Below are 24,980 nucleotides of genomic sequence, written 5' to 3'. Positions count from 1 at the left end.
GGGCAGGACAGATTAAATAACAATAGGTTTCATGGTACAAAGCCATGGTACATATGGTGTGCTGCAATACTCTGCTTGCCTGGATGAGTGTAGCTCCAACAACAGTCAAAAAGCTCAATGCCACTCAGGACAAAGTAACCTGCTTGATCATCCCATCCACCTCCTTAAACATACTCTCTCCACTCCTGGCATTGCATGGCTGCAGTGTGTACCATCTACAAGATGCACTGCAGCAACTCACCAATGCTTCTTTGACAGCACCTTCCAAACCTACGACCTCTACCACCTGGAAGGAGAAGGGCAGCAGGCACATTGGAACACCATCAAGCTCCCCTCTAATTCACACCATCCTGACTTGGAACTGATCGTCACTGGGTCAAAATCCTGGAGCTCCCCACTGATAGCACTGTGGGGGTAATTTTATCACATGGACTGCAGCGGTTCAAGAAGGCAGCTCACCACCACCTTCTTGAGGACAATTATTGTTGGGCAATAAATGCCACCGTGTCCTGTGAATGTATAAATAAGAAAAGGTAATAGAAATAAATAACCAGTTGATGTATTTTAGTAGAAAGAGAAATGTTGACTAGAACACAGGAAGAATTCCCTACTCCTCTTCAGATACGTGTTTGACATTCTCTTGAGTAACTGGAACAGGTACACAGGGATTTGTTTTAATATCCTGATCTGAAAGATGGCATCTCTGACAATGATGCATTCTCTCAATATTGCACTGAAGTGTCAGCCTAGTTTCACGTTTGCTGTAGGCAGTGCGTTATAATCTACAATTCCCCTTGCATCGGTTAATGTTTTAAATGTACTGAAAATAAAAATTTTTTTTATTGTAGATGGCTTTTTCAAAAATCCTGGGCCAGTGAACAATACTGTAACCGTGAGCTGACAAGCTGCTTGTGACTTATACACAGATCTGAAACGTTAACTCTGCTTCTCACTCCACAGATACTGTCTGACCTGCTGAGTAGTTTCAGCACTTTGTGTTTTTATTTGTGACTTAAACAACTTCTGGAATAAACGTTAACTTCAAATAAAGCTACATATTAAGTGATATGGGGTAAATTCAAGTTTGGAATTTAACCCAGATGACATAAGCCATGTCTTCAATTGCTTCTCCCAGTGTTCAGTAACTGAACCTCTTGATTAGGTTATCGCTCCCACATTTCTGTTGTTGCTCACTGAGGCTTCATTACATATTACATTGTAGTTCGAGCTTAATAATGGTTAACAGCTGCATAAAATTAGCCTTTTTTGAAATGGCGATTTTCCATGTGAAAGTTTTTGAGTAGCCTGTTAGCAGTCATTCAGTTTTTTTTCCTGCTAGTCATTCTTCCATTACCTCTTTGTCTGCTCAAGAAGGTGACTCATGCTGGAGTTTAGTTCTACATGCAGAGCCCTGTGTTATCTTACCCAAAGTGCATATTCTTCACTGGAGCCTGGACAGTGAGTGGTAGGCAACTTGACTTACGGCAAGTCTAAGTTTGATCCTGTCCTCCTCTTGCACCTGAGCATGCACGCTTCTAGTATTAAAGTGACGGGTAGTGATAATTGTGCTTGTACATTTTTTCCCAACTAATTCTTTCATATAGTTGAATTGTACTATGATTTAGACAATGTTTCAGACTGTGCAACACAGAACACATGCTAAAGCCTGGCTACTCGACCAAACCCGACTACATGTGTTGGGTTTGGGTTGGGTCTGTATTCTGCATCCAGCGTTCGGGTCGGGCTGGACTGTATTGTTTGGTTGCGTATTGTTTTCGTTTTAATGTACAATTTTTTTTTCTGTTTCATTAATATGTTTGTTGTTGTCGGGTCGGGCATTTAAAAAAATTAAAGGACACAAGCCTGGTTTGGATTGGCTGTTGTCGGGTCGGGCCTGGGTCAGGTTTTAATTTTATACCTGAGCCAGGCTTTAGCACATGCTGCCTTGCAGATACATGCATTGAAGATCATAAAACTTACAATGGGTGTAAAAAAAAATTGTGGAGCAAAATATGGTTCTTCCATGCATGTGATTTTTCTTTTTCTGTAATTTACCATTAAAAATGAAAAACACTGCCACATTCTAGGCTATATTCTTTTCAGGCCCAGGGCTGTGTGACCCCATTAACTGCTTAAATAGTGGGAATGCATTTGACTCCCACTGTCCCTATTTTTCTGGGTTCTGAGTTAAAAGCCTACTGATGTTTATCAGACTTTTTCAGCTGTGCTAAAACAAATCTATGAAATTGATGAATTTAAACAGTGTATTTATCTGTTTCAGAGCTCTCTGAAGTGTTGTGGACCATGGTTATGCACCTTGGACTATCAGTAAACAACTTTGGTGGATCTTTTCTCCTCTTCTTCATATTTGCTGCATTTGCTGTGCTGACAGTAGCCATTCTTCTCATCATGGAGGGTCTTTCTGCATTTCTGCACGCTCTTCGTTTGCACTGGTAAGCACTTAAACCCCAACCTTTGCTCCATCTGATGGGAGTTGTCATATTCAAGGAAGCTTTTACAAAAACAAATCTTCACCCTGGGTTGATGAATGACTGACTGACCAGATGCTATACATGCTGTGATATTGAGCAATGCACATCATGAGGTTCTGGGTTTAGCCCCTAGTTTGTGCTAAATTACTATATCTTGGAAAGGGCAGTAGGGAATGCTATATTTAACCTCTGTCACCAGGCTAGGAAAAAACACAGCTGGAAGTCACATTACAATCAACAACAGCAACTTCAATTCATATATTTATGTTACAACAAATGTTAAAGAGGCATTTCACAGAGGTGTAATTAAACAAAAATGGACAATCTTTTGAGTTATTCCAGGTGGAAAGTGCATGTGTTTGTTGAGGTTTGAATCCTGCTTGACTGTGTTGCCTCAAATTTGAATTGCCAGATTGCAGCTGACATTTTGGCTTCACTGATAAATGTACTGGCAAACTGTTGGCTTTTGGGGATCCATATCCCATTGTCAGAAGAGAACAGATGAAAATTAGTCAAGGGAAAATAAACAGGGAAAGCACAAGAAGCTCAGAGGGATCAAACCGAAGAGACCAGAGATTTTTTTTTTCATAATTGATTTGATTCTTCAAAGGAACATAGAAGCAGCAGTAGGCCATTCAGCCCATCGAACCTGCTCCGCCATTCAATACAATCCTGGCTGATCATCCACTTCAATGCCTTTTTCCCACACTATCCCCATATCCCTTTATGTCATTGGTATTTAGAAATCCTGCTTGGCTGTTTAATTTAATTTATCTTAATCTCAATCAAATATAAAATAAGACTTGATCAATTCAGTATTGTATAAACTAAAAACTAAAGTGGATTTTATAATTTATAATAGAGTGAAAGAGAGACCAGCAGGGAGTGTATTTGCTCAAATTCGGGCAACTTAATACATCTGTATTCAGTATTCGGGTTTATCAGTATTTCTAAGTTTTACTAATAGTAGTAAGGTTTATTAGAATTGCCCAGCTTTATTAGAATTGGTACGGTCTACGACCAGTAGGAAGGTTTACATATCTGTGCAATCAAGAAAAGTATAACTTTAGAACAAGTAAGGAGCTGGTGAGTATTTTTTTGAGTAAGCTTTATTTTAACTAGTGAACTGTATTGAATTTTAGAAGGATTTATCATTACTAGTAAAGTTTTATTAATTCTAAGGTGTTGTAGTATTGGTAAGGTTTTTCTTTAAGCAGTAACAAAGGGGCAACTAATAAATAAAGGAATAGCAGGGGTGCTTCAGCTTCGAGCATGCACCTCCTGTGCTATTTGGGAGCTCCAGGATACTTCCTGTATCCTGGAGAACCATTTGTGCAGGAAGTGTTGTCAATTGCGGCAGCTTGAGCTCTGGGTTTTGGAACTTCAGCGGCAGCTGGCGACACTGCAGTGCATTAATGAGGATGAGAGCTATGTGGATAGCATGTTTATAGATGTGGTCACCCCACAGCTCGAGTATGCAGGGAGAGGGAATGGGTGACCACCAGGCAGTTGAAAAGAATCAGGCAGGTACTGCAGGAGACCCCTGAGTGCATCTCGCTCTCCAACAGGTATTCAGTTCTGAATACTAAGGAAAGTGATGCTTCACCTGGGGAGTGCAGCCAGAGCCAAATCCATGGCACCACGGGTGGCTCAGCTGCACAGTGGGGTACAGGGAAGACTGGAAGCGCCTTAGTGATAGGTGATTTAGTAGTCAGGGGAACAGACAGACGTTTCTGTGGCTGAAGACGTAAATCCAGGATGGTGTATTGCCTCCCTGGTGCCAGGGTCCACGATGTCACTGAGCGGCTGCAGAGCATCCTGAAGGGGAAGGGTGAACAGCCAGCAGTTGTGGTCCACATCGGAACTAACGACATAGGTAGAAAGAGGGATATGGTCCTGCAGTCAGAATTTAGGGAGCTAGGAACGACATCAGCAAGCAGGACCTCAAAAGTAGTAATCTCTGGATTACTCCCAGTGCCACGCGCAAGTGAGTATAGAAATAGAAGGATAAGACAGATGAATGCGTGGCTGGAAAGATGGTGCAGGAAGGAGGGCTTTAGATTCCTGGGACATTGGGACCAGCTCTGGGGGGAATGGGACCTGTACAGGCCGGACGGGTTGCACCTGAACAGAGCTGGGACTGAGTTTCTTGCAGGACGTTTTGCTAGTGCTGTTGGGGAGGGTTTAAACTAGTTTGGCAGGGGGACGGGGACCGATGGTAGACCAGTTGGAACAAAATCAGAAATGAAAATGGAAGGCAGAAAGTTAATGTATGCATCTGGAAGACAGAGGAAACAAAGGTTAAAAAATAAAATTTAAAATTTTGACTGCTCAAGGGTATCTATTTCAATGCAAAGAGTATAGCAAATAAAGCAGATGAGCTGAGGGCACAGATAGACACATGGCAGTATAGTATAGCTATTACAGAAACATGGCTTAAGGAGGGACAGGAATGGCAGCTCAGTGTTCCTGGTTACAGGGTTTTCAGATGCGATAGGGCAGGGCAGTGGCAATTTTGGTCAAGGAAACTATTACTTTTGTGAGGAGGGATGATATGTTGGAAGGTTCATCAAATGAGGCCATATGGATTGAGCTAAGGAACAAAAAAGGGAAATCACACTGCTGGGAGTGTACTATAGACCCCCAAACAGTCAGAGGGAGATAGAAGAGCAGATATGTAGGCAAGTCTCTTGAGAAGTGCAAGAACCATAGGGCAGTAATAGGGGATTTTAACTACCCTAATATTAACTGGGATAGTTTTAGTGTGAAAGGAATTGAGGGAGCAGAATTCTTGAGGTGCATTCAGGAGAACTTTTTTGCCCAGTATGTAGCAAGTCCAACAAGAGAGAGTGCTGTTTTAGACTTCATTTTAGGAAATGAAGATGGGCAGATGGAAGGGATGGCAGTGGGAGAGCATTTTGGTGCTTGTGATCATACTTCAGTCAGTTTTGACATAATTATGGAAAAGGACAGAGATCGAGCAGGAGTTAGAGTTCTCAGTTGAGACAAGGCCAATTTTACTTAACTGCGGAGTGATGTAGCGAAAGTGGACTGGAAACATCTACTTGAAGGTAAATCAGTGTCAGAACAGTGGGAGGCATTCAAAGGGAGGATTCAGAGTAAACATATCCCCACAAAGAAAAAGGGTGAGACGGCCAAATCTGGAGCCCCATGGTTGCCAAGGAGCCTACGGGGTAAGATAAGGCAGAAAAGGAAAGCTTATGTTCGACACAGAGAACTCCATACTACAGAAAGCCGAGAGGAGTATAGAAAGTAGAGGGGTGAAATCAAAAAGGAAATTAGGAAAGCAAAGAGAGGGCATGAAAGAATATTGGCACGCAAAATCAAGGTGAACCCAAAGATGTTTTATCAATACATTAAGAGTAAGAGGATAACTAAGGAGAGAGTAGGGCCCATAAAAGACCAAAAAGGTAATTTATGTGTAGGGGTGGATGATGTTGCTATGGTTCTTAATTAATACTTTGCGTCTGTCTTCACAAAAGAGGGGGATGATGCAGATAATTTAGTTTAGGAGGAGTATGAAGTATTGGATGTGATAAACATAGGGAGAGAGGAAGTATTAATGGGACTAGCATCCTTGAAAGCTGATAAATCACCAGGGCCAGATGAAATGTACGCGAGACTGTTAAAAGAAGCAAGAGAGGAAATAGCAGAAGGTCTGTCCATCATTTTCCAGTCCCATCTGGATACAGGTGTGGTGCTGGAAGATTGGAGAACTGCTAATTTTGTACCTCTGTTTAAAAAGGAGCGAAGGATAGATCGACTAATTACACACCAGTCAGTCTAACCTCAGAAGTGGGAAATTTATTGGAATCTATTCAAAGAGACAGGATAAACTGTCACTTAGAAAGGTATAGGTTAATCAAGGATAGTCAGCATGGATTTATTAAGGGAAGATCTTTTTTGACCAACTTGATGGAATTTTTTGAAGAAGTAACAAGGAAGATAGATGAGGGTAGTGTAGTTGATGTGGCCTACATGGACTTTAGCAAAGCTTTTGACAAGGTCCCACATGGCAGACTGGTTTTAAAAAAGCAAATCCCATGGGATCCAAGGAAATGCAGCAAGGTGGATATAAAATTGGCTCAGTGGCAGGAAACAAAGGGTAATTGTTGACGGGTGTTTTAGTGATTGGAGGGCTTTTTTTTTTTAGAGATACAGCACTGAAACAGGCCCTTCGGCCCACCGAGTCTGTGCCGACCATCAGCCACCCATTTATACTAATCCTACACTAATCCCATATTCCTACCACATCCCCACCAGTCCCTATATTTCCCTACCACCTACCTATACTAGGGGCAATTTATAATGGCCAATTTACCTACCAACCTGCAAGTCTTTGGCTGTGGGAGGAAACAGGAGCACCCGGAGAAAACCCACGCAGACACAGGGAGAACTTGCAAACTCTATTTACAGTGGTGTTCTGCAGGGCTCAGTGCTGGGTCCCCTGTTTTTTGTGGTATATGTTAACAATTTGGACGTAAATGTAGGGGGCATGATCAAGAACTTTGCAGATGACACAACGATTGGCTGTGTGGTAGATAGTGAGGAGGATAGCTGCAGGAAGATATTGATGGTCTGGTCAGATGGGTAGAAAAGTGGCAAATGAAATTCAACCTGGAGAAGTGTGAGGTGATATATTTGAGAAGGTCAAACAAGGCAAAGGAATACAAGATAAATGGAACTATACTGAGAAGTGTAGAGGAAGTGAGGGACCCTGAAGTGAATGTCCACAGATCCTTGAAGGTAGCAGGATAGGTATATAAGGTCTTTAAGGCATATGGAATCCTTTTCTTAGCCGAGGTATAGAATATAAGAGCAGGGAGCTTATGCTGGATGTGTATAACTCATTGGTTAGGCCACAGCTTGAGAACTATGTGCAGTTCTGGTTACCTCATTACAGAAAGGATGTAATTAAACTAGAGAGGGTACTAGGAGATTTACAAGGATGTTGCCAGGACTGGAAAAATGCAGCTATGAGGAAAGATTGGATATGCTGGGGTTGTTCTCCTTGGAACAGAGAAGACTGAGGGGAGATCTGATTGAGATGTACAAAATTTTGAGGGACCTGTATAGAGTGGAGATGAAGGGTGTGTTCACCTTAGCAGAGAGGTCAGTGACAAGGGGGCATAGATTTAAACTGATTGGTATAAAAATTAGAAGGGAGACAAGGAAAAGCTTTTTCACCCAAAGGGTAGTGGGGGTCTGGAACTCACTGCCTGAAAGGGTAGTTGAGACAGAGACCCTCAACACATTCAAGAGGAGTCTGGATATGCACCTCAAGTGCAGTAATCTACAGGGCTACAGACCAAATGCTGGAAGGTGGGATTAGAAAAGGTGGATCGTTTATCGGCCAGCACAGACACATTGGGCCAAGTGGCCTCTTTCTGTGCCTTAAACTTTGTGATTCTATGATTTCTAAATCTGTCAATCTCTATGCTTACTCTGACTGAGCTTCCATAGCCCTCTGGAGTAGAGAATTCCAAAGATTTACAACCCTCTGAGTAAAGAAATTTCTCCTCATCTCTGTCCTAAGTGGCTTCACCCTTATTTTGAAATTGTGTCCCCTGGTTCTAGACTCCCCAACCAGGCGAAACATCTTAGCTGCAGCTACCCTGTCTATCCCTTTAAAGTATTTTGTAGGTTTCAATGAGATCACCTCTCATTCTTCAAAATCTGGAGAATACAGGCCTAGTTTCCCTAATCTCTCTTCATAGGACAGTCCCGCCATCCTGGGAATAAGTCTGTTGAACCTTTGTGGCACTCCCTCTATGGCAATAATAGCCCTCCTAAAGTAAGGGGACCAAAACTGCACACAGTACCCCAGGTGCAGTCTAACCAAGGTTCTATACAATTGAAGCAAGACTTCATTACTCTTTCACTCAAATCCTCTTGTGATAAAGGCCAACATTCTATTAGCCTTCCTAATTGCTTGCTGCACTTGCATGTTAGCTTTCAATGACTTATTGACGAGGACATTCAGGTCCCTTTGTACATCTACATTTTCTAATCTCTTACCATTTAAGAAATACTCTGCCCATCTGTTCCTCCTACCAAATTGAATAACCTCACATTTTTCCACATTCCATCTGCCACGTTCTTGCTCACTCACTAAGTCTGTCCAAATCCCCTTGAAAGCTTTCCATAAACTTCAAAATCAAATGTGGTGGAAATGAGCATCCAAAACTAATCTTCATGGATACCTTATCGCTAATTTTGCAAAGGGATGTGATTCTTTGTCCAACTCCTTTGTACTTAAGTGAGTGCAGTAGTTTAGAATTTTAATTTCTAATCCATAGAAAGTGTCCCGTTCCATTCAGCAGCCTACAGCAGAATCTAGAGAACATCCAGTTTTAGACTGTCAAATAGCAGGCATACAAGTGCCAGATAGTGACCATTCCCAACATGAAAAGGCTGTAACATCGCTTTGACCTTCAGCAGCAGCACCAACACAGAGTTCCCCTACCACTAACATTGACCAGAAGCTTAACTGCACAAACTATGTCAACAAAAGCAGGGCAGAGGCTGAGTTCTTACGAAGGATGATTCACCTTGAAAGCCCATCTAAACTTTTCAAAGCTCAAGTCAGAAGTGTGATGTACCACTCACTCAGCACTTGCTTGGATGTATTCAGCTGCATCAACATGCAAAGAGCTTGACACTAGTACAGAACAGACTGCTTGATCAGCACACCTTCCACTGGAGTCGACATTCACCCCCTGCACGATTGGTGCACTTTGGTTCACTCCATATGAAATTAAGAAGTAGCCATGTGCACTGGACACAATAATGACACTGGACCCAGACAGTATCTGAGAATATAGAATATCTGAGAAACTTGTGCATCAGCTGTTTCTTGGCCAAGCAGTTTCATTACAGCTATGACACTGGTATTTACTAGGTAATATGGAACATTGCCCATTATGTTCTATCCACAAAATAAAGGATGAATCTAACCTGGCTAATGTACAGCTTGTCAACCTCTTCCCAAAGTAGAATTTCTATTGTCTGCTTTAATTTTGCAAATGTCCATAGGAAGCAACTTGTTACTATTGACAGATGCAATGGGCAAGAGGAAAGAATCTCATCCTGAACAAAAAGTTGACTTTTTTTTTGAAGAATTGGAATATGGAAATTAGCTATTGATTGGAAACAGAAGGTGATGGAGGAACATATGGAACTAATTGGCTCCTATAGTTTGGAAGTGCTTAAATTTGTAAAGGGCAGCCAGCCTGAGTTAAGTACTGGAGCTATACGAATCGATACATATCGTAGAATTAATTAGATTTACATTTGGAGGAAGAGGGAATATTTATACAAAGCTTTTTAATCAAGATTAAATGGACAGGATGGAAGTCATGATTGTATATGATTGATAGAGTGTGCGATGGGTTGAGTGGCTGTTCCTTGAGTTGTGATCTGTATTAAAGAAATGGATGTGTGTGAAATGCTTTGCTGCATTCTATGCACAATGCTTACATGTGCTCGATAGAACACTGCAGAAAGGTTGGATAGCTGAACAGTGATCTTTCAAAAGAACTTAAGAATGTTGACTCGTGGGCTCTTCATCTGTTCTGGAAGATTGTCTTTGAAGTCTCCTTGTTTGTATATGTTTACTTTATTGCTTTCCTTAACTGAATTTTTATTTAGAGATACAGCACTGAAACAGGCCCTTCGGCCCACCGAGTCTGTGCCGACCATCAGCCACCCATTTATACTAATCCTACATTAATCCCATATTCCTACCACATCCCCACCTTCCCTCAATTCCCCTACCACCTATCTATACTAGGGGCAATTTATAATGGCCAATTTACCTATCAACCTGCAAGTCTTTGGCTGTGGGAGGAAACCGGAGCACCCGGCGAAAACCCATGCGGTCACAGGGAGAACTTGCAAACTCTGCACAGGCAGTACCCAGAATTGAACCTGGGTCACTGGAGCTGTGAGGCTGCGGTGCTAACCACTGCGCCACTGTGCTGCCCATAAAATATTTATAAAATATTAAAACAAGTAGACATTTTATTCTTTGAAGTTCTGGTGAACTGTAGGCTGATGAGAGAACTGAAGTACTGAATTTTGGCCTGCCTTTGCTGATGATTTTGTTTGTAAAAATCAACACCACTTATTTTTAATTCTTTAAAAAAAAAAATTCCTTCCTTTAAAAGTGAATAATTTTGGTCAGTAAAGTTTTAAGTAGTAATAAGGCATTAATTAGCAGAAGTGTTTATGTTTACATTTTATTTGTATTTTGTGTGAAATCTTCCAACTGTCATTTTGGATGATACAATTATTAATTGTGTTTAGCCATTTTTCTCGCTCTGATCTTTTGTTTTTGCTTAATTAGACATCCTTAATATTTAGCCATTTCCTATTGGAAATGGATTGATTTCTAAGCATCCTTGTTTAGCAATGTGCCGATAAGATCTGTAGACTAAGGTGCATTTTTTTTTAAAAAAAGCAGCACTTGGGTGGTTACTAAACTGATTTTTCTTAATGGTATATCGGTTTTGGGTTTTTTTTCCGGCTGCTTGTAACGATACACTTTACTGCAGTAGGGTTATATGATGCTCTCTGATGTATGGCATATGACTGCTGAGATGGCAATCCTCAGCCCTCCATTGAAAGTACTCAATTATCTCTGATGTGATTTTTTTTTAAATCAAGTATGTGCAGAAATCATTTGGACTTCCACACATCACCGAAAAATAATACTGAGAAACTAATGTCATGGTTCAGTGTTTTGGCGCAGGGGAGGGAGAAGAAAATGGGCTTAAATTTCAGATTTCTCCTGCAAATGTAGAACATAAGTTTGAGAGATGCCACGGTTGAAAGGTTACTTATGTTTTATTAATTGTCAGTATTTATTCAGTAATTGTTTCCTGATTGGGACTCCTTTAACTGACACAACAGGCTAATTTGAAGTTGGCAATAAATAAAAAGGAAATTATTCCATTGCCAATATAGAAAAATATTGATAAACTCCAAACTAAAGTTCTGCAAGATAGTTTAACGTTGATCACAGCAGTGCCTTCTGATCGTCCATTTAAAATCAAAATTGCTAAAATTTTCAGTTTCCTTTTTTTTACAGCATATTCTATATTTAAATTCTGGGGCGCACCAGCTTTAATCAATTTAAATGCTGTTACTTTATCTTAATGTGTGGACCTACTTGTTGACCAGAATTCACAGCTAAGTTAGTTGTAAATGGTCTCCATGGGATTGCAAGGTAAAGTTACAAATAAAATGGCACAAAATGTGGCAAGTATTTTTCTTAAAGTATATGGAATGTAACAAGATGCATTTTTAAAAAATTATTTGCCTCGAGCGGATTATGCCATATCTGGCCACTCTTTCCAACTTAGTCACTTAGCAGTTATCATGCAGTTTCTTACTGCCAGATGGGAAACTTTTAAAGCAGCCTTGTATTTTGCGGGCCTGATTTTCATACTGTAATTAAGGAATTACAGAGGCAGTGGCTTCCTCTAGCTCCGTTTGCTGAAATTGCTTATTGACTCGCCTCCCTTGCAAGGAATGGGTAGTAGAATTGGGCACTTTGGAATGTTTTCAAGATTAAATTATGTTTCTGAAAGGGTTATTTGCTCCAGTTATTCCTGGGATCTGAATAAAAGCAGCTGGCATTTATTTTTTTTTTTAGATTTTAGATTTAGAGATACAGCACTGAAACAGGCCCTTCGGCCCACCGAGTCTGTGCTGACCATTAACCACCCATTTATACTAATCCTACACTAATCCCATATTCCTACCACATCCTCTCATGTTCCTGTATTCCCTCACCACCTACCTATGCTAGGGTCAATTTATAATGGCCAATTTACCTATCAACCTGCAAGTCTTTGGCTTGTGGGAGGAAACCGGAGCACCCGGAGGAAACCCACGCGGTCACAGGGAGAACTTGCAAACTCCACACAGGCAGTACCCAGAATTGAACCTGGGTCGCTGGAGCTGTGAGGCTGCGGTGCTAACCACTGCGCCACTGTGCCGCCCCTATTTGGCACCTTTGCCTTAGTAAAACATCAAAAGGCATTTAAGTAAAACATAATGGTGGATTTCTGAATTTACCAACTTGAATTGTGGAAAAAGAACCAGTTGTACTAGCAGATTTTTCTTGTCCCAAACTCCTGTCAGAAGAGAGTACTTTGTGCTGCAAAACCCTTGAGTGTGTGTAGTGGGTCTGTTTTGAGGTGTTCCGTATCTCACAAGAACTGTACTGGCAGAATATTTAAAACATGTTGACTGAAATGTTATATCTATCTGGAAAGGATGAGAAGGCTTAGGTCTCCTTTGCTGTTGGAGAGAAAAAGAGGGGGTGACCGATTAGAAGTTGTTTAAATTATTGAAAGTTTTGCTAAACTGTGTTTCTGCTTGTGGGGAAGAGCAAAACTGGAAGCCACGAAAATAAAATAGTTACCAAGAAATCAAAAAGGAAATTCAGAAGTAACTTCTTTACCCAGAGAGACTGGTGAGAATATGGAACTTGCTGCCATAGGGAGTGGTTGAAATGAATATGCCTTTAACAGAAAGTTAGATAAGCAGATGAGGGGGAAGGAAATAGACGATTATGCTGATAGGTAAGGAAGGTTGGGAGGAGGTTCAAATGGAGCACAAACACTGGTTAATTAAAGGATAAATATTAGCCAGGACCCTGCTGTTTGAAATAGGGATCTTTTAGCCTACCTGAGGGAGCAGATAGGGCCTCGGTTTAACATCTCATCCAAAAGATGGCATCTCTGAAAATGCAGCACTCCCTCAGTACCATTTCAGAATAGTTTTAATATGCATTTACTTTAAAGTTAGGTTAACAATTCCAGAGCTGTTCAATGCATTAAAGAATACATTTGCATCAAAGCCATCCTTTGAATATAGCTGTGGTTATAAACTTGTGGTTGTGGGCAGTTGGAAGGAATTGACCTTTTATCTTGGAAGCACACTTAATTCATGGCCTGTATTGCTTTGTGCACCCACGCACATGTTTGGGCTATTGAACACATTTAATCATATTCTGCTTATAGAAGTGTGTGGGATGTTATTAGAACAGTTGGCTGTCTGTAAAGCTTCCAGTAATCCAAAGAGCATTGGCATGCTTCATCTCCATCTACAGAAATATAGCATCTATAAAAGAATAAATTTGATACCTGCAAACTGATGTTTTGTTTCTTCCTTGCAGTATGTAGTATTGTACTATTTTGTTTTTTGAAAAAGCCTTAACATGAAATTTTTGAAGCATTTAATATCTAAATACTCAGTTGAAATGAATGATCGGTTGAAAAATGAATCCGAAGTCACACATTGAGCAATTAGATCATAGCAAATTGGCTCCTGTAATAAATCAACACCATTTAGATACATTCATTTGATAGCAACAAACTTTTTGAAACCAAACTAGTTTGGTGAACTAACCTGTGGGATGAAATTGCATTAATCATTCTAGCATTCCCAAACTGATCCTATCCTTGAGAGAAAAACACATATACAAATACAGATACACTGTTCTTCTGGCAAGTAGTCAAATATACACTATGTGTATGATAGTCGTCCATTGTGATATTTTGCTCCTGTTTCTCAGTGGGCAAGTATTTGGCCTCCACTCAATCTTGTTGTCTGACGCAGCTGAAGTTGCCAACTTGTGTGTGTATGTATATTATATACTGATTGCAGTAATACATAAGCATAATCCTGCTAAAATGGTCTGTAATCTGTTAAACTCCATTATTTGTTTAAATGTGGCGGCCATTGATAGGTAATTCAAAAGAAATGCTTCTAAATTTGAAAAAACATTTTTATAAACTTCTGATGCTGATCAATGTGCGGGATGTTCATGAAGAGGAAATTCTAGCACTTCCAAATTAAGATAGTACATTTGGAAGCAGATTCACACTCCATGTTCTTCTGTGCCCAATATTGTGCTTAACACTTATCTTTGGAAGAAAACTTCTGCCACCATCCCCACGGCTGCTGAGTGAGATTGACTCGTCGTAGCTCTTGTTAAATTATGGACAACTTCTTACTGTGGATACAACCAACTGGTAACTGACTTGAGAGAGTTTTAATTTTTTTTTTACTGCTTATCCTCAATTGCTGTAAAATGTTTTCAGCCTATCATTCATTGCTGTACACAAACCCAGGACAAAGAACATTTCGCTAACCTGTTGTGCCACCTACTGTCCGTGTTGCAGGCTTTTCCTGATGGGCAGTCAATCAGTTTGCATATCTTATGCATTTATGAATGTTGGAAATAGTTCCTTTTGTAAGCAATGAATGATGAAACCTAATAAATATGAACCTTCCAAAAATATTTCTTGTATTTTAGTTATGAAGTAAATGCATTTACAAGTAGAGATTTTTTAAATCTTTAGGCCTGTTTGCTCTCTTGCAGAACATCTATTGTATTCAGACTTTAGCAGTATCAGAATAAAGCAATATTATTTTCTAGTTCATCCATTTTAATGCGAATTTAGCCTACTCTGAACTCTAAAGCACACCCTGCATTTAATACTTTCCAACTGTGCCCTCATTTTATTTGGAGGGAATGGCTGTTTGTTAAAGAGTAAACACCAACTGTTTGAGATTAAACCTAATTGTAAAATTTGGGTTGATTGTATTGCATAGTTACAGAAATGTTGTAGAAATTCCATGTCAAATCCAGTGACTGGATATTGCAGCATTCTTGCTTGTGGTTCAAATGGATCCAAAGTGTATCTTAGTAGCTCTGTCCTGCTAAGGTGAATTGCAATCCCTGGTCTATAGGGATGATCTTATTGTTTTGTGGTGCCTTTACTGAAATATTAATTAAATCTGAGAGGATGAGAAGATGACGTGTATATAGTGCCTTTTATGATTTGCATTCCTTCCTGCTGGGCCATCTGTGAAAGTACTTTTATGGCACAAATGTATACTGCAGTTTTTTCTTATTAAAATTATCATCTGCTTAAAATGTCATGGAAATGTGACCCTAACATTCCTGTTGGATGGTGTACGAGATCCAGTTACCTCTTGACACAGAATGCCTTCTCTTTAGAAGGGTGTGGGGGTGTATTTTAGAAACACTAAGGCCTGGATTTTACCCTTGGTGAAAGGCTCCCGTCCACCGACTGAAAAGTTGGTGGCGACCTCGCTTCCGCCTGGCCTGGGCATCCAACTCGCATTTTGCAGGTCCCCTGCCTTTAAGTGTTCTGAGGCGGGACTTCCTACCACTTGCAACAGGAAGTCCTGTCTAATAGAGCTGCTGGCCAGTCAGCGGGCCGGCAGCTCTCTGTCCCAGCAGCGCCACCGGGAGCGCAGCCCAGCTTCGTGAGGAAGATGTTGGGGAACCCCGGAAGGTAGGGGGTGATTGGTCGGGCCCCGGCAAGGCAAGGGTGGTCGACTGTGGGGGGACGGGGGGCATGTTGGGTGCTGGTGGTGGTTGGGGCAGCGAGGGCGACTCTCTCTCGGGCACATAGTGCCTGATCATGAAGGGCCCTCCAGGCCATCAGAGAGCCGCCTGCTTTTAACAGGCGGCTTTTCTTGGGCCTGGGCCACCCGCTTGACATGGGTAAAATCCCCATGGCAGCGGGCGGAGGCCATTAAGTGGCTGGTAAGTGGCCACTTAAGGGCCTTGATTGGCCTGGAGTGGGCTGGCTGTTTCTCGCTGCTGTCGCCCTGCATAAAGTGGCAGCGGGAGCGGGTCGGGAAGGCCTCCCCTCCACCCCAAGCTTTCCAATCCATTTGACGCTACCCCCCACCCCGCCCTACTCTTTGGCGGGGGGTGGTGGCGTAGAATTCCGGCCTAAATCTCCAAAATACATGGATGGCTTGTGGTAGATTTAGCGTTGGTTGTTCCACCTGTGGGTCAGACTCCATTCTCAGTTTTCACACACAAAAACACTTTCACGACTCTTCTGGAAAGTGAGTTTTCCCAGCGTGTTAGTTCACCTGAAGAAATGTTATTTGTGACACTGGTCAACAAGATCCACCTTGGTTTCTTTTCCCCCTACTTGTTTGGCAGCTTCTTGTACTTCACCTACTATTCCATCTCTTCTGCCTTTTTAAAATGCTATTGTCTGCAACTGCCAAAAGCCCAAAACTGAGTTTTTCTTTCCAGATATCCTCTGTCCTTTGCTGCTTCAGCTTCTGCACAGTGACTTTTCATCCCTGATGATTTCAGTTTCTATCTCTGCTCCCCTTGCCGCCTCTCTTCGGAACTTGCCACCCTCAAGCCTTCTCTAAACCTCTCCCTCCACATGAGCTGTTACCATATTCAATGCCACTCCCACAATTTTGACTGCTCTTGTACACTCTACTCCCATTTAAATCATTGGCAAGGCCAGCTCTGACCACTGCTTTCTATCCCTCAATGCCCACATTCCCAATCTCACTTTCTTCATCAGAAACAGGAAAAAAGCGTCCTCCAAGTTGCTTACAACTGTTTTTTCAAACTTCCACTGTCTAGCTGTCTCTTCACCACAATATCTCTTGTACCCACCGCTGTCTTGGTGCCCATTGAATCTTTCACTTTTCCCCCATCGCCGTCGCTCCCCTACTATAGCCATGTTTGTTTTCCTTCCTTCAGCTCAAGGGATGTATACTTGTTTTGTGCACAATTGGGTCTTGCCATCCATTGCTTGAGCTGGCTGGACCATATCAAGCTCGCTCAGGCCACATTCCCCTCTGCCGAAATTACACACTACTGTAGGATTGTTCTGGAAAGCACAGATAATCCCTGGTTGCTGTTCTGTTGCCAATTCTCTCCTTAAACTCTCCCATTTTTTCTTCATCCTCATCTCTAGCAGTGAGTGAGAGGAGATCAGGGATTACTTTGCCACCAAGGCAGACTGTTGATTGTGCTTCCTTGGTTGCTTTCAGTCTGTCCCTTTACCTCCCAGGCCCCCATTGCTCTCCTAAGCTCATTTAAGAGATTCACCTCCTGCTGTCTTGACCCCCATTCCCACTGCTGAGTGTTCAACTTCTCATGTTGACCACATTCCATCCTCCCACTCCACCATGCTAGCTGATGTTTTCAATGGTTCCTTCTCTTCCTCCTCCCTTTCAAAACTGCTTTCACCACCTTTTGTTAAAACACTGTTTTGACTCTTCTGTGGCACCCCCACCCTTACTTCATTTTCCTCTCCAGTCCATGGATGGTTATGTCCCCTCCAAAATCCATGCCCATCTCTCCTGCAACTCACTGGCTGATTCAGTCCAATCAAATTTCTGCCCTTCTCTCAGCAGTGAAATAGCCCTAACCAAAGTTCACAAACAATGTCCTCTATGATTGTAACTGTGGGACATTTTATCAATGGGACTGCTCTTGGTTTAGCCCTTAACTAAGGAACTGTAGCCAGAGTATCTTGGCTTCTCTTCATGGCCTGTCTGTTACCTCTGAAATCCCCTAAGGATCCACCTATGGCCCCTTGTTTTTCTCATCTATATGCTACCCTATTGGCAACATCATTTGCAACCATGAAGCTTATCTTCCACATATGCATTGAGAGCTAGCTGTACTCTCCACTGGCGCTGAGCTGTTGGCCTGTATTTTTTCAATGTCCTGTTTTGGATAAGCTGAAATTTTCTCCAGTTAAGTATCAGAAAGTAATTGTCTTGGGCCCCCATCCCACTTCAAGGCTGAACCAGATAGTTTGAGATGGCTGCAGACTATAAGCTGTGTTTCAGACCTCATCCTCTTCATCACAAAGACTGCCTTTTCCCACCTTCTTAATGTTGCCTCAGCCCATCTTCCACTGAAACCTTCAGCCATGCTTTAGACTTCCCTTTCACTGCTCTTTCCAGCTGGCCTTCTATCTGCCATCTGTAAACTTCAGTTCATCCAGAGCTGCTGCTGATATCCTATGCCTTATTAGGTCTTACTGGTCTATCACCTCTGTCCTTGCTCTGGTATATTGGCTCCTGATCTTCTAATATCTGAATTTAAATCTCTATTCCTCCTGATTCTGGTTTGTTGTGCATTCCACCCTTTCTTCACCCTCCCATTGGCAGTTTCATCTTCAATTGCCAAGGGACCATGCTTTGGCATTTGTTCCCTGAACCCCTCTGCTTCTCCACCTCCCACTTCTCCTTTAAGCGTCTCCTTAAACTCACCTCTTTGACCAAGATTTTGGTTGCCCATCCTAATATTTCCTCCTTTGACATAGAATTGCCTTTGTGAAGAATCTTTGCACATTTTTTTGTTAAAGGCACTATTTAAAGGCAAGTTGTTGCTTAGTGGTAAGCTGACCTCCCCATTAATACACACGTAGGTTTAGAGGCATTTTGACAAAAAAAATGCATTGTGTGGACGAAAAGGAAAATGTGGAATAAGTGCTAAATGCGTTGCCGTAAAATATTTGATTCTAAAACAAAATTAAATGAACAAAGACTACATTTTCACATTTAACTACATTCTGAGGAAGAGGAAAGAACAAAGCATATTATTGTACAATAGAAATTTTGCAGACCTTACAATAAAATGAAAGCTTTTTGGTCCTTTAACATATCTGCCTACATTAGTGCATCAGTATGTACCTTAAACTATGTTCATAGTGGATTAACTTTTCGCACGACATACTTCATTCAGTGAGATTTGAAAAACTGATTAGACCTACAGTGTGAACTGAATTGAGGTGCTACATTGGATATAGAATACCAATGTTGGGTAAGTGTGCTAAAATTAAGTGTTATGGGTAAGCGAAAACCCAACAACTGCTGCTTGCATTTATATAGTGTCTTTAACATAAGATGTCCATAGGCATCTTACACCTTATCAAACAAAATTCGACACCGAGCTGCATTAGGCCAGAAGCCCAGCCAAAAGAGTTGTGTTTTAAGGAGCATCAGAAAGGAGGAAAGAGAGGTGGAGAGATTTAGGGAGAACTGTTACATAGAAAATAGGAGCAGGAGTAGGCCATTCGGCCCTTCGAGCCTGCTCCGCCATTCATTATGATCATGGCTGATCATCCAATTCAGTAGCCTGTTCCTGCTTTCACCCCATACCCTTTGATCTCTTTAGACCCAAGAGCTGTATCTAACTCCTTCTTGAAAACATACAATGTTTTGGCCTCAACTACTTTCTGTGGTAGCGAATTCCACAGGCTCATCACTCTCTGGGTGAAGAAATTTCTCCTCATCTCAGTCCTGAAATGTTTACCCCGTATCCTTAGACTATGACCCCTGGTTCTGGACTCCCCCACCATCGGGAACATCCTTCCTGCATCTACCCTGTCAAGTCCTGTTAGAATTTTATAGGTTTCTGTGAGATCCCCCCCTCAGTCTTCTGAACTCCAGTGAATATAATCCTAACCGACTCAATCTCTCCTCATACGTCAGTTCCACCATCCCAGGAATCAGTCTGGTAAACCTTTGCTGCACTTCCTCTATAGCAAGGACATCCTTTTTCAGATAAGGAGACCAAAACTGCGCACACTATTCCAGGTGTGGCCTCACCAAGGCCCTGTATAATTGCAGCAAGACATCCCTGCTGCTGTACTCGAATCCTCTCGCTATGAAGGCCAACATACCATTTGCCTTTTTTACCGCCTGTTGCACCTGCATGCTTACCTTCAGTGACTGGTGTACGAGAACACCCAAGTCTCGTTGCATATTCCCCTCTCTGTTTATAGCCGTTCAGATAATCTGCCTTCCTGTTTTTGCCACCAAAGTGGATAACCTCACATTTATCCACATTATACTGCATCTGCCATGCATTAGCCCACTCACTCAACTTGTCCAAATCACCCTGAAGCCTTTCTGCATCCCCCTCACAACTCGCCCTACCACCCAGTTTTGTGTCATCTGCAAATTTGGAGATATTACATTTCGTTCCCTCATCTAAATCATTAATGTATATGGTGAATAGCTGGGATCCTAGCACCAATCCCTGCGGTACCCCACTAGTCTCTGCCTGCCTTTCAGAAAAAGACCCATTTATCCCTACTCTGTTTTTTATTTTTGCATGGGTAGCTGTAAATGTCAGAAATAAAACCTGTTTTTCAGTAACCTATTTCTAAATTGGTTATTGAATCAATTGGGGCCTGTAAATCCATAGCACACTGTTCATAGGCTGAGAAGGTGGTCAGAGGTCCCCATTACTAGCCCTTTGCCAGTACTGGTTTATGGCCAAGGCCAACTGGTAGTCAAGGATAGGGTGAGAGCCCTTGCATTATTTTTCATTCATCCCACTGGGTAGTTGTGCAACATCCCTGATGCTGAGACTGAACCCAGTGGTGCAGTGGTTAGCACCGCAGCCTCACAGCTCCAGCGACCCGGGTTCAATTCTGGGTACTGCCTGTGTGGAGTTTGCAAGTTCTCCCTGTGACTGTGTGGGTTTTTGCCGGGTGCTCCGGTTTCCTCCCACAGCCAAAGATTTGCAGTTGATAGGTAAATTGGCCATTATAAATTGGCCCTAGTATAGGTAGGTGGTAGGGGAATTGAGGGAAGGTGGGGATGGGGTAGGAATATGGGATTAATGTAGGATTAGTATAAATGGGTGGTTGATGGTCGGCACAGACTCGGTGGGCTGAAGGGCCTGATTCAGTGCTGTATCCCTAAATAAATAATAAATAATTCATCTGAAATTCCATTGCTGGTTGAAGCAAGGCATCAGTCTCTTCAAAGCAAATGGGTTATTTTCTGTGCTAAAATATTCATAGGAATTTCAGATGAACCTCTTAAGCTTTCATACCTGATATCCACTGCATAACTATAAATGCTGTTATATTTGAAATTGTGATCATGAGTCTGACTTATTAGTTGTATAACATGATGTATTGGTATACTGAACAGTGTTGTATTGTGGCCTGGTGTGATCAGTTAATAGCTAAATGTTTTGTTTTTTCAGCCATGAGATATTTAACTCGTATATTTGTTTTCGCAGGGTTGAGTTCCAAAACAAATTCTACTCTGGCTCTGGTTACAAGTTTGTTCCCTTCTCATTTGAAAGCATTTTTGAAGGAAGGTTCGAAGAGTAAAACTGCACGTTAATTTTCAAGATCTGTCTGCCTGTGTTGTAAATGTATGGATTGTGGTGTGTATATAGATCATGTATTGTACTCCTTCTGTATCCTAATACAATGTTGCAGCTGATTTTGATGTTACCTTTCTGCATGCACTGAAGCCAAATGGTTTCCCTATGTCAATCAATCCAGCTGTGAAGTGTGACTATTGCATTGTAACTGAACTTCTGTCCCACTCAGTGTTCACTTAATGGTTTATTGCAGTATCCATTTGGTCAACACTTGTTCATGTAGATAAGCTGTTCATTTTTGTGTCTTGGGAAGGCTAAGACTAATCTGCAGTATTAAGACAGTATTGCAGTATTATACCTCCTTGTTACTAACTACCGGTTTATTTATTTAATTTTATGTGGAAGGTGAAGGGCAGAGAGTCAGACTTCAAGGAAAAGGTAGAGATGGGTGGGCATTAGAATGTACCATTTGGAAGGATGTCTTGGCTCTCCAAACATTAAAAACAACATATGCTATGTAACTTGTAAATATTTCTAGTCGTAGGAAGCTTGAGCGGTCACAATCGGGTAGGGTAAATGTTCAGTGCACAAAGCAGGACCTTGTATAGAAAATATTAAACTTGACCAAATGAGTGGGTTTCACTTGTCTCTAAGCTCACTCTTGGGAAAGTTATTCTGGAACAGTGTTCAGGATGCCCACCTTTGCAAGGAAATTTACTCTGGTTGCTATGTAGTGAAATTCTAAAATTACTCCTTGAAAACTTCTGTAAAGGTGTACCAAAAGAAGAATTGCTCTGGTCATTCTGCAGTTGCACTTGTTTACTTGGCTTTTTTTCCCCTCTGGTTCTCCTTCAAGTTGCAATATTACTGATTGCTCCTAGATCAGTATCTCTGTTATTTCGTTGAACACACTTCCCCCATTCCTTACCCACAACCTGTATACTTATTTACTGATTTTTATTCCCCTGTCCAGTATAATGAGGACATTTCCTGTAGTTGAGACTTGAACTCACTTCTCATTTGGATCTAAAGGGAACATTATGAAGAGAGGCAAAGAAGTGTCATATTCTGTTGGCTTAAAGTTTACAGCAGTTCATTTTAGTTGCTTTGGAGATCCTGGTAATTCTTTGAGTTGATCTAAAAATACAAGGATCATTTAATGAAAAGCTATCTGGTTCAGTTTTAAGCTATCATTGAACGTCACAAAACAAATTTTTTCAGCAAAGTAATTCCACCAAGTATATTGGTCTGGTTAGGGGTGAATGCCCTCATACCATTGATGAATAGTCAGTCCTCTTGGGTTGGTGTTGGTATGAGCCTGAAGCTACCTTTACACCTCTACATTTCCAAGCAGCAGAAGATGATGTGGAGGTGAGGTCCTCGCATTGCGATTTTTATGTGTGCGTACATACCTTTGCACATGTTGAAGAGACCACATCCGTCCCAGGACTGTAAGTGAGATATCGCTGATGTCTTACGATTTGCCTCAGCTGTAACCATAATGAAACGGGGCAGTGTTCATGCATCAATTGAATAATTCTCCCATGTCCATTAGAGGGGCTGGCTTTCATTGATGGACTGCAGGTTATTTTTGTGAAATCCTGGCATCCCTACCATCATTGTGAAACCTACGTGTAATGCCATTTTTGGGATGACCAGATTAATGGATTTCTTTTGTAAGAGTGTTGCAGAATGAAACTTCACAGATTTAAATCTGGGATGTCCAATACAGCAGCCATCATAATTTGTAATTTAATGCTTTTTAAAAGATGAAAATGACATTCTGCTCTTCTCTTACCCCTTCACCCCCTGCCCCCTTCTCCACCCCCCACCCCCCCTGTAAAAAAACCTTTTGACCCCACACGCCATTTTTGGGACATTTTTTAAAACACAGTAGCCTCTGTTTTGTATGAGATATATGGACTGCTGTAGTGGTGGTTGGTGAAGTGAACTGTTAATACAGGTTTATCCCTGTACTGTTATCTTTAAAATTTACGATACATAATTTGCTATTGGAGTGATAGATACTGAATATTGGAAATGCTCACAGTAATTGTATCACCATTGTAACTTGCAGAATGTTTCTCTTAATGCAGATTAGAACATTCAATAGCCAAATTAAAGCTACGTGCCCTCGCATTTTTAACCAAATGATTTGCACTGATCAAGATTTGCATATCCTGAAATATTTGGACCAATCTAACCAATAATATTCTTTCACTTTCTTGCTTTACTGCAATATTTATTTTTATAATTAGATCCTGATGGATTTTCTGATTTACTCAACTCAATGTATGAAGAAGCTCATTTGTTTTTAAAGTAATCTTTGCCACTGTGACCCTTTTGACCTGTTGCACAATGATCATGCTACATGTCATTATGATGTGGGGTAGGGGAAATAATTAGCATTAAATAAAATAGTAGTTACGCTTAGATTTAGTGGTTTTTGATCAGGAGAAGTCGATCTTTGTACATTTCAGTATATTCTAATTTAGGCAAATAGTAATGACTTTTAGAAGTTAGCCTGCCCTTCACCAAGTGACTTGTACTATGATGCACCTGAATATTTGAGTTGTACTGGTTGATGTATATTGTTGATGTAAGCTGACTGTGATCCCTGACATCAAACCATCAATGTTTCAAATTGCCACCCCATTCTGTTTAGTGAGAACATTAAATTCCAACTTTAAAATGTCACTGTAACTTTGTGTATATACTTCCAGAATGGCGCTGCCAGGATTGATGAATCCTAGTTGTTTGCTAATACATGTTCGCTGTTGTGATTTTTGTTTACGTGTTTTAGCGGTTTACAGCTTGTGAATGTGCATCCAGTTGAAGCTGAAGGGTTCTTAAATCACCTCGTTGTCATCATTTCAGAAATATCATTCCAATCTGATTGAAGTTTGTGCATAATATCAACATGTATTTAAACAGAATAAAAATGTGGTGGAATGTAAAAATGCCCATTAACACTTTTGGTAGTTTTTGTACCTACTTGCAACTTGTTTGTTGGCCACCTGCCTACTCATCATCCTATTGTTCAATAAGTGATTTGTTTTTATCAATGATATTTGAACACCGTTATTACGCATCCTCATTGAGTGCCGTAGGAGAGCTGCTTTAAAAATGCACAGTAAATCTGAGTTTTTAAATAAATGGCTAGAATCCATAGGGACTGGACATTTTTTCCTTGTGACTCGGCTGTCTCATTTTTAAATCAAAATATTTCTAGCATTAAAAAGTCAAGCTATGAAAATAGAACTTGGAATATTTAAAAATAAAATTACTTCGGGGAAAATGGACAGTTATGGTGTTTAGTGGCTGTAGAGTGTATTAGGACATCCCGAAGTCATGAAAGGTGCCTTATAAATAATACAAGTCCCTTTTTGTAAAACAATTGAAGTTTGTAGTGGAGAGCATGAAGTTTGTTTTTATGTACAAAACGTTATACAAGTTAGTGAAGACAAAGTGCAAATGGTAGCAGCTGTTGTGTAATTCCCAGTGCAGATATT

General features: G+C 41.1%; 1 protein-coding gene across 3 annotated transcripts in view; it reads left to right on the top strand.

The window, feature by feature from the left end:
* The window catches only part of LOC137348150 (V-type proton ATPase 116 kDa subunit a 1), an 84,544-nt gene extending 60,116 nt beyond the window's left edge, over positions 1-24,428 (top strand). For all 3 annotated transcript variants that reach the window (XM_068013411.1, XM_068013410.1, XM_068013413.1), the window contains 2 exons: positions 2,282-2,453; positions 21,379-24,428. In XM_068013411.1, the coding sequence (XP_067869512.1) occupies positions 2,282-2,453; positions 21,379-21,472 (266 nt within the window). In that variant the 3' untranslated portion in view covers positions 21,473-24,428. The remainder of the gene's footprint in view (positions 1-2,281; positions 2,454-21,378) is intronic.
* The last annotated feature ends 552 nt before the right edge of the window (positions 24,429-24,980 follow it).

The sequence above is a fragment of the Heterodontus francisci genome, chromosome 33 (genome assembly GCF_036365525.1).
Source record: "Heterodontus francisci isolate sHetFra1 chromosome 33, sHetFra1.hap1, whole genome shotgun sequence".
NCBI classification, from domain to species: Eukaryota; Metazoa; Chordata; class Chondrichthyes; order Heterodontiformes; family Heterodontidae; genus Heterodontus; species Heterodontus francisci.
The sequence above is the reverse complement of the archived record's forward strand: the minus strand, read 5'-3'. Positions and strand labels throughout refer to the sequence as shown.